We start from the raw sequence: 10,336 nt of genomic DNA on the forward strand, positions 1-10,336 counted from the left end.
CCGCTGCCATGAGCCCCAGGAGGGACATAACAGCTCCTGCTGTCGTCACACAACGTCGAGCAATCAGCAACTGTGTTGTCAGTCGGAGAATGGGTTGGATATGAGTGTCCAGGAGGAACACGCATCCTTCCAGCAGTACCCCTAGGTAAACTAGCTTCTGAAATGGAGTAAGAGCGCTCTTGCTGAGGTTCACCATGAACCCCTGCTTGCTCTCCGGCTCCTGCTGCTGCCGGTGCTGACTTCCCTTCTGCCGCCGCTGCTGCTGCCGCCGTCTCTTCTTCTGCTGCTGCTGTTGTGGTGGCTTCCTGGATGTGCTCCGCATCCGTTACTGGCCCACCCAGCAGCGCCGGGCGACCTTTCTCCGGCAGAGCTGTGGCTAAATCTAACCACAAATGCCAGTGGCCCAGTTGTCTAGCATCGCGGGGCCCCCTCCCAGGATCGCATATGCCTGCGACATCCTGAGGAGGGCGGCCACAGTGGCCTTGACCTCTCCCCCATCTGCTGGTCCCAGCTCATCTAGTTCGAACGTAATCCTGTCGAGCGCACCGCATAGGAGAGCCATGTTTTTTGCAAGGGAGTCCAACTGCATCCTCCCCGTATATGCTTTACTGAACAACATCGTTGTCAACCTGTGTTCAGCCCTAGGCAGAGCTACAGGGCGGCCTGGCCAGAGCAGAGCTCCAGGATCGAGGGCCGCCCGCACTGCGTCCGAGGGTTCCAAGGCCCCGCACCTCCAGTCCACCCCATCCACACAGCAGTAGGATCCGTAGGTTGCTACAGTAGGCCCAACAGCCATGGAAGAGGCAGACCCTCTTAGCATATATTCCCAGATCTCCTCCTTTTCCAATCCCAACTGGGGGTTCTGGGGGGAGTTCGACCTCCATGTGGGAGGATTTCAAGAGGATAGTGAGAAACCGGCCCGGTTCCCCTCTCCGCTACCCCCCCCCCCTGCTCGGGTCCAAACAGAGAGTTAGGATCTGTTTCCTAACACCACCGGTCATCCTCCTGATCATAATCGGCCCATAATCTGGGAAGACGAGGCGGCGTGGGTCGACAGGCCTTGAACGCTTCCCGGTGCTGTCGAATGTTCTCGGGAAGCGATCGGCAGGCCACGCAATCCGCCATTGCGTGATCCGGGGCTAGACAAACAAAACAGAGAGCGTGTGTGACTCCCCGCTCCACATCCCACGTCATGCTTACACATTTATCCACTTCAATGTTCATGATTTCACTCATCTCTGCCATCAGATCACTTGCCAATCTTCTGTCAGGAGCTTTCTCGCTGAGTTGAAAAGGAGGAAGAGCGGCCGGCGAGTTCATTAATCTTTCTCAGACGAAGCAGGGCATCAAGGGTAAACCAGTAGCGAACCAATTAGAGGGCGGAGCACCAAATGACGTAGAACCTTATAATATGATGGGTAGCAAAGGAACAGAAATTGAATGATCAGAGCGATCTAATTCAGGCCTCTCACATTTATTTCCCTTTATTATATAAAATTCAAACGTTATTGTAAGCATTTAATTTTATTCATTTATTAGTATCGAACAATTTAATGTTACATTTAGTAAATAAAACATAACGTTGTATTAAGTGTAATAAGCGATGAAATCGTATTTATATTTCATTTTGGGTTTTGTTCACCGCTATGTGTCAATAAAGTTGTGTCAATTGAAAACGCATCCACCACGACTCAACAGAAGTATTTAACCGATAAATAATATATACGTTTTGATTTCTAATGAAAGTACTTTGGAACGATCTTCCTCTCTCTTTGCGCTTGATGGATCTACTGACTCCTTTAAGAAACATCTAAAGACGTTTCTATTTGTTCAGGCTTTTCCTTGATTTTCTGGAACTCCTGTTGTGTTATCAGTTTTATCTTCATCTTTAAAATATATACTTTATTGAATATTGTTGAAGCGCTTTGTGACCCTGTTCTGGAAAAGCGCTATACAAATAAAAATTACTTACTTACTTTACATATGTCGAGTTTGGATGGAGGCTTTTATGCTGAAAGACCAACTTCCTGTTCGCAAAAAAACAGGGCGGAGCTTACGTCACAAAGACGTCAGCTGATCTGTTCTTGAACAGTTATCAAGAAGAAAACTTTTTGTTCTTCCGTCAAATGTTATGATGGCCGACAGACAAATCTGTTAGCACCTCACAGTCGCCATACCAACGAAGGTTTTTATCTTCCGACTGACTTAAGTTTACTTATACCGGAGCAGTTTGTCTTCTCGTGCGGAGCCTTGGACTTGATGTAAGTCGAGTTCAGATAGCGGTGTTATGTAATGGCTGAGTAGACACTTTCAGCTGCTTTTGTTTTGTCACACAATAATAATAATAATATTCTATGTGTTTGAATATGTGAAGCAGCAGCCATGGTGCAGGAGTACCAGTCTCCGGTTCGGGTCTACAAACATCCCTTTGAGTTAATAATGGCGGTGAGTGCTTTGTTTTCAAGTTGAGGACTGTAAACAAACTACAACAAAGTTTGTACTAACTTTAATAATTCCTCAGTTTAGTGACGTAATGCATTAAAATGTAAAAACTTAAACTGTATTAAAACTTCCTTCTTGTATTCAAAATAACTTTTGGGAATTATGTTATTATCATTTTCTGTAATCATTACAATAGAAGCAAAATCATAACTATTACGAATTGAAAATATACTGTTATTTAATCCATAAAAGGTTTATAATTGTTAGTTTAATTTATTAGGGATAACAATAATACATTGTGTTATGTTTCTTCCACCCGTATGCTTTTTTATTTGAAGTCTACCGAATACACAACAAATCTCACTAGTTTTTCTTATCTGTGTGATCATTACAGTTATTGTAATCATTATTAAATAAATAACCTTCTTCTTCTTGTGACAAACTATCTTGTTTCAGAACATTTCTTTCATATCTTTAAATTATTTGAATAGAAAGTAACCTTTTCTTTTTATGGTAATGATTGCTATCATATGTTTTATTTATTATATACTGATTGTTAGTCCATAGTATCAATATTGAAGCTCCCCAATAACATACAATGCCAAAACCTGTTATTGTATACGTTTTTTTTTTTTTCTTGTCTGATCTAAAATATGTATTATTTATCAATGTGATGACGGTGAGATAGTGGTTTAATAACTAAGTTGTTATGGTTGGTCGTATTAAAACAATTCTGTATAAATTAAAAACATACATTTATTTCATTATGTTCAATTTACATATTAAAATCTAGATATTAAACAATGTAACAAGGGTATTTGAATTCAAAATGTGAAGTGGAATGGTTGTAAGGCTGTATTAGTGTCAGGGTGATAATGTTTGTTCGCCACAAAGACATTTTTTACTAACATGTCTGGTACAACTGTTCAACTGTTCAGAGGCATCATTGAAAAGTAATTTTTTAAGCTCTAGACAGACTAGTGTGGACTAGAAAGGCGCTTTACAAATGACTTACTATTAAGGATATGCATATCTGAGCAGAGAAAGAACCCAAACAGGATGCCACTCTTTCTAAACTCTAGAGCCAGCAGAGGAGGAAATATCACCATATTTAAATACATTTCTAAAATCACGTGAACTGTTATGTTGATCATCATGCCACGTCATTCTCTTCTAGAACATTTTGCAGTAGCAGATTGCAGATTATACAGTTGACCTGATACAAACCCACATCAGTTTAAAAGTGTCCCCACACGACTAAAATAACATGTTGTATTCTGTTATTTGTTAATCTCGTAAGAGAACAGTGAACTTAATCATGCTGCATAGATCTACAACAAAATTGTAGAAGATGGATGGACAAAAGAAAAAAAAGTGGCAGCAGCAAAGCAAACATGTGCCTGCCTCGGTCTGCTTACACAAGCTGCACCGGCTGTTCTCCGTCTTGGTCGGTTACATATTAAACTCAGAGTCTTACGTAACATTTCCTAAAGCAGGTTAAAGACCGTGATGCTACAGAGAAACTTTGCTCTGCAGAGCAAAACTGCGGCTGTGACTTATTAAGTCTGAAATCAGCTTTGCATGTTCTTTTCCACCATCAAGCTTTTTTGGAAATACATCTGACATCTCTGCAGGTAATGGAACCAGACTTTGGAACCTTTCATCAAACCTCTTGTAAAGAAAGAAAGAATAGTCTTTCAGCTGCTTTTCTTCACCTCCTAGTGTTCGCTACAACCCGTAGAACATATCATAGCTGCTCTTGAAGGGTTAATAAACTCAGTTTTATTTAGCATGTTGCTGTTGCAGGACTCACTATGATATCGACTTTGAGGGTCTCAGTTCTCAACCACCGTCGGCTGGGTTTACCGTCGGCTAAGAAAAAAAGTCCGCCAACATGTGTGGTGGATCTTTCTCCTTGTCTACATTCATTTAGCTAGCCAGCATCCGAAGAGAAACACAGTGGAGTGGTTTCTAATTTGCCATTTAATCTTATATTTTATCCACCACCTTGGTGTGGAAAAGTGCTGAGTGACTCAATGATCCTCGGAGCTATGTTGCTGGCACTGTGCCACTGGAATGCTTCAAGACAAAGAGTGCCTGCAGAACTCCAGCCACACACACTCGGATGCCTCAACACCCCACTAAGGGAATTTTCTTTGTTTTTCAGGCGTACGTCCGACGATTCCCGAAGTGCCATTTGATTCCTGTGTTTGTGGACAGTGAGGTCGTCAGTGAAAACCAGAGTCCAGATGGAGTCACCTTGGTAACGGAGAGACGCTGCACCATCGACATCGATGCACCACGCCTTCTTAAGCGGGTATTTTCTTCAAAATTACTTGGGAACATTAAGAGCCACGTATAAAAATGAAATCACAACAACACAATAAATGAACAATGAGTTACAATGACTGTTGCCTGTGGCAGATTGCTGGTGTGGACTACCTCTACTTCATCCAGAAAAACACTCTCAACCGTAGAGACAGAACGCTCCACATCGAAGTCCGCAACGAAACCTTCTCCAGCAGAGTGATGGTGCATGAGTGCTGCAACTACACGGTGAGGGAAATTCAAGTTTAATTACTCACTGAAGATGAGATGATCAATAACTGAAGGTGACGTGTGTGTGAAGAGCAAGGTTTGCCTCACCATCAGTCAATACTCCATTTAGACCAGGGCTTCATTTATTGACTGAATCTATCCTGGATCCACAGGTTCACCCGGAGAATGAGGACTGGACCTGCTTCGAACAGACTGCAAGTCTGGACATCAAGTCCTTCTTTGGCTTCGAGAGCACAGCAGAGAAGGTTGCCATGAAGCAGTACGCCAGCAGCATCAAGAAGGTTTGCAGAACATGATAATATTTCTCCTGTTTGACTGGTAGGAAACAATAATCTGGTTTTCTCGTCAGGGAAAGGAAATTATTGAGTTCTACCTCAGAGAGCTGGAGGAAGAGGGAGTGACATATTTACCTCGCTGGAAGGCCTCATCTAAAACCAAAGCCATCTCAGCCAGCAGAGTGCACGCCGATCTGACAGGAACTGCAGAGGTTTTGGCCGGTTCACCTGATGGTCAGTGTCAGTTGTCATATTTCTCACAGCTGGTTTCACATCATCCTTGTGTGTCTGTCTTCTGCAGACAAGTTGGATGCTGATTATATAAGACGCTACCTTGGCGACCTGACGCCTCTGCAGGAGAGCTGTCTCATCCGGCTGCGCCACTGGCTGCAGGAATCCCACAAGGGCAAGGTCAGACTGGAGTTGTGTAACACTGCTGGGCCACATCTCTTTTCTCATAATGAACCTCGATGTACAACAGATTCCTAAAGACCAGCATGTTCTCCGCTTTCTGAGCGCGAGAGATTTCAATCTGGATAAGGCCAGAGAGCTCCTGTGCCAGTCGCTCACCTGGAGGAAGCAGCATCAGGTGGACTTCCTGTTGGACACTTGGGAGCGCCCACAGCTGCTCCAGGACTACTACACAGGAGTCTGGCACCACCATGACAGAGGCAGGTTACTGTTGTTGAGGCGACACATCTGGTCACAATCTTTTTACATTTGAACAAAAAATGAAAAGTGAATTGATTGTGTTTGAAACGACAATCGAAACAAAGGCCTGCACACACACTGACGACATAAATGGATGCAACAACTTTAACTATGATAGATGTATAGTGTTGTCGAATCCCTCCTCGTGTCTCTATCTTCACTTTTCGCAGTACTGATTGTAAATGCAATCTTTTGTTTAGTGAAATCAGTTGTTGAATTAGCAGTGCTGAAAGCATTAATGGGGATGAACAGGGGTGTCAAAGACTGTTGTGGGGCTTTTTGAAACAAGTATTTGTTTTAATTTGGAGTACACTAATAGTCAATTAAACTCTTGTCGGCCACTTGAAGAGCCCTGGGCCTTAAGTCTGCCACATAGTGAAATAACTGAAGTCGTTTTGGGCAACTGTTCAAAAAGGTACGTTCTAGATTTGTTGACGGGGTTGTGTGTTTATAGATGGTCGTCCACTCTACATCTTGCGACTCGGACAGATGGACACCAAAGGGTTGCTGCGAGCGCTGACCGAGGAGGTGCTACTGAGACAGGTGCGAACACATCCCCACCCATGTGCGTGAAGTCAGAATCAAAGGCTGCATTAATGGTTTCCTTCTGTGACTCAGGTTCTGACCATCATTGAGGAGGGGCTGCAGCGCTGTGAAGAAAACACCAGAGTCTTCGGTCGACCGATCAGGTAGAGAAACGACTTCCCTTACTTTTCTTTGTATTAAGCCTTCTGCCTGTTTAACAACCAGTTGTTGGACCTGCCTTCTGGACTTGGAGGGTCTTAACATGCGACATCTGTGGAGGCCTGGAGTGAAGGCCCTGCTGAGGATTATTGAGGTGGTGGAAGCAAACTACCCCGAAACTCTTGGCCGTCTTCTCATCCTGAGGGCACCAAGGGTCTTCCCTGTACTCTGGACCCTGGTACGCTGCACTTTTTATCTTCTTAACTAACAATATATCAGGGAAATGACATCAGCGATCGTGTTGAGAGTTTGCACTTCAATCTTTTTATTTATATTCATAAATGTCTCTTTGCTTGCTCAGTCCAGGAAAATAAAAATATTATATTGAAATAAGATTGACAAAGTTAACCAAAAACTTGATTTCTTTGAGAATTAAGAGTTATAAAACCAAGTTCCATTAGTTTCTTATGTTTAGTACATTATAGTTATTATTGTGTACTTACAAGTCTGATTTGAATGTAATTTTTTTGTGATCATTTTATCTGTCTTAGTAACAAATCCTATTTTAGTGTGATCGAATATGATCTTGATAGTTTTATTCTAGTATTTATGTAGTTTTTCAACACATCTTGGGCAGCATGTTTCACATGTGTTGCCTCTAACATATCTACCAATGATCACATCACAGTTCACGTGATGGATGTGAATCACCTTCTATACGTTATCCTTCAGGTCAGTCCTCTTATTGATGAGAACACCCGCACAAAGTTCCTTGTCTATGCTGGGCACGACTACCACGGTCCCGGAGGTCTGGAGAACTACATTGACAGAGCCATCATACCAGACTTTCTGGGTGGAGACAGCATGGTAAGACGAACATTTCCGGTGTAACCATTCTAAACAAACGCATTTGATGTTTTGTTTCATTAGAAGGACATGAGCTTCTCAATTCACTAATTATTTCCTGACATTATTTCCCTGCAGTGTGACATCCCAGAGGGCGGGACTGTTCCCAAGTCTCTGTACAGGACAGCTGAAGAGCTGGAGAGCGAGGAGAACCGCCTGTTGACCGACTCCATTTATAAAAGTGCCAGTATCTTCAAGGGATCTCCGTTTGAGGTAAAGTTAGTTTCAGGTGTTGCCCCTAAATTAGAAATGAAGGCAAACATGCTTTTAAATGTTCCTGCAGATGTTGGTGGAGATCAGTGAAGCGTCCTCTGTCATCACCTGGGACTTCGATGTGTCTAAAGGGGATGTGACCTTTAAAATCTACCATTCTAAAAGAGCCCCCCAGCCTCCCAAGAAAGATGCTGTGGTGGCTCACGGGATCCCATCTATCGGGGGGGTCAACACGCAGCTGATTGACAAGAACTGGGTGCTGGGGCAGGACTACAGCATGGTGGAGAAGGCGCTCACGTGCAAGGACGGGGAGAGCATTCAGGTGAGGAATTACAACAGTTTATTCTGCATAGAATCCATTTGTAAACCCTTTGTTACGACCAGGGTTCACACATCACTCGCTGGCCCGGCTTCTACATCCTCCAGTGGAGCTTCTGCAGCTCCGTGGCTTGTCCCGCCTCCAGTCTGGATGACGTGCTGGCCTCGCTCCAGGTCTCGTTCCACAAGTGTAAAATCATGTACTACACTGAGGTGCTGGCTTCTCATGACTTCAGGTCAGTTTTAATTTTTGCTTTTACATTTGAACAATCCTACTAATGCAGGATCAATAATTTAGTTTCCATGACAACTGAGGCTGTCAATCAAACCTGAATGCTTAAAAAATCATTGTTTTTAACACTTTTTATTCCTTTTTTCACCTCCAAACCTCTGTGTCTGCAGAAATGCCATATTATATATAACGATTATTTTAATAGAACATTTAAGTTGATTCATAAACTTTTCTTTTTCAAATCAGACATACATTTAATTAGTATTACATGGAGAAAAAAAAATCTCATGACAGTCACTTAAAACGCTTATCGTTTACTATTATTATTTGTAAAATCAAGTTGGACGTTATATACATTATAAGTGAAACATTGCCCTCTAGTGTTGAGGAGCACACTTTTACTGTGTTGATGACAAGATAATGAAATCATTTAAAGTCTTCTGGAAGTCCTTTTTTCACTTCATTATCTTATCACCATTTCATTAGCTAAACAATTAATGTAATTGAAAAAAATGTATTGTAAATTGTAAATGTTAAACTCCTTTAAAAAAACAAAAAAAAAACATGTAATGATCAGTTCTGGATTCATGTTTTTTAGTTTGAGATGCAGTTACATTTATTTTGAAAGAGCAAAATACCATTGTAATGCATTTCACAACATCATTTAAAATGTATTCACTCGTACAGTTTATGTGCTGTTATCTTAATTCATTGTATTATTTTAGTTAATTTGTTTTTGACTATTTAAACCACATACACTAAAATGACACAAGGCTATATTTTATGAAGTGAGAACTCGAAGTCGTTCACGTTCCACCTACTCCCAGATTTCTCTTGCTATAATATGTTCATGTGTTTCAACCTCATGCTAATATTGTTCACGAAGTTTAGTTTTTATTTTTTATTTTTGAGTTGTGAGTTTAAAGTTCCAATGTTTGTTTTCAGGGGTTCCGTGACCAGTCTGGAGTCCAGTCATAGCAGTTTTTCTCAACTCAGCTGTGCCACGACGTCCTCTGTCCAATCACAGTCCAGCTCCACCATCTCGAGGTAGCATCGTCAAAGTGCAGTTTCACCTTCACCTTGTGCCTTTTTTGTTTCTCTTACATCAGAGATAAAATTGTATGTAAAACGTTAATTAAAAACTGTGTTTGGCAAATTAATGGATTAATATGTAGTTTCACTTACTGTAATTTCAACAACTAACCACCAGATGGTGGTATACTCACTTTTAGGCGGTTTCTCCTTGTTCGTGACTGTTTGTGTCAAAAATAATGTTGTTTTGTAAAATATTAAAGCATATACAAGTAAAGAGCGTTTCATTATCTTTTACTAATAAATTATTATTAAATTACACAGGGTTTACGATGTCGATCATTATGAATTCAGGGTCTTGATCAGTTCTGACGCACCTAATTGGGACAGACGACCTTCACTAGAGCTCCTCTTTATTAATTACAGCCAACACTTCAACTTGCATGAGCTGTTGTTCCGTTTCTCTAGTCCGGAAATATTAAAGGCAGCTTACTCTGCCTGAGGCTCTTCTCTGATTGTTCTAATGACCTCCCCAGACAGATCCACGAGTAGATCGTCCACGTAAAAAGCATTTTTCTTCTCCTACATCTTGGTTTGTATCAAGAGAAGTTGGTCATTCGTGGTTTATATAGATGGTCTCAGTCGAAAGTCTAGTGAGCTTAAGATGTTGTGGTGCATTGTGGCACTTGTTTAACTATTAGGAAGTGTGCATGGAATTTTGTCAACAGGATTATGAAGTCGTGGGAAAATAAGTTGAACTGAGAGTCATTCCCACTTTCATACTGACAACCATGGATAAAGACTGTGCTAATGTCCTCATGTCGCTAATGAAGCCACATCATCTTCTCTGGAGGTCCGATCGAAGGTGTCTAATGCACGACGTACATGCGTCATCATGTTGATCATTCTTCTCTGCCGCCGGTCTTCTTACGTCCACGCTGACGAGCTTCCCTGCTCTTCCCTC

General features: G+C 41.9%; 1 protein-coding gene across 1 annotated transcript; it reads left to right on the top strand.

Moving 5' to 3' along the window:
• The first annotated feature begins 2,062 nt into the window (after positions 1 to 2,062).
• Positions 2,063 to 9,649, top strand: sec14l1 (SEC14-like lipid binding 1). Its single transcript, XM_087809511.1, has 16 exons — positions 2,063 to 2,261; positions 2,375 to 2,445; positions 4,610 to 4,759; positions 4,867 to 4,998; positions 5,154 to 5,282; positions 5,351 to 5,510; positions 5,578 to 5,687; positions 5,758 to 5,947; positions 6,442 to 6,530; positions 6,606 to 6,676; positions 6,738 to 6,909; positions 7,404 to 7,538; positions 7,656 to 7,790; positions 7,861 to 8,112; positions 8,175 to 8,344; positions 9,286 to 9,649. The coding sequence occupies exons 2-16, from the start codon at positions 2,383 to 2,385 to the stop codon at positions 9,389 to 9,391; spliced, it is 2,064 nt and encodes a 687-aa protein (XP_087665637.1). The 5' UTR covers positions 2,063 to 2,261; positions 2,375 to 2,382; the 3' UTR covers positions 9,392 to 9,649.
• The last annotated feature ends 687 nt before the right edge of the window (positions 9,650 to 10,336 follow it).

Source organism: Callionymus lyra, chromosome 15, assembly GCF_982586985.1.
Source record: "Callionymus lyra chromosome 15, fCalLyr1.hap1.1, whole genome shotgun sequence".
Classification (NCBI taxonomy): domain Eukaryota; kingdom Metazoa; phylum Chordata; class Actinopteri; order Syngnathiformes; family Callionymidae; genus Callionymus; species Callionymus lyra.

Excerpts from the sequence above, each read along its gene's own strand:
- sec14l1 (XM_087809511.1), top strand. The coding sequence starts at position 2,383 with ATGGTGCAGGAGTACCAGTCTCCGGTTCGGGTCTACAAACATCCCTTT. Across the intron at positions 7,539-7,655 it reads TTCTGGGTGGAGACAGCATG|TGTGACATCCCAGAGGGCGG; the intron begins GTAAGACGAACA and ends ATTTCCCTGCAG. Across the intron at positions 8,113-8,174 it reads AGGACGGGGAGAGCATTCAG|GGTTCACACATCACTCGCTG; the intron begins GTGAGGAATTAC and ends TGTTACGACCAG.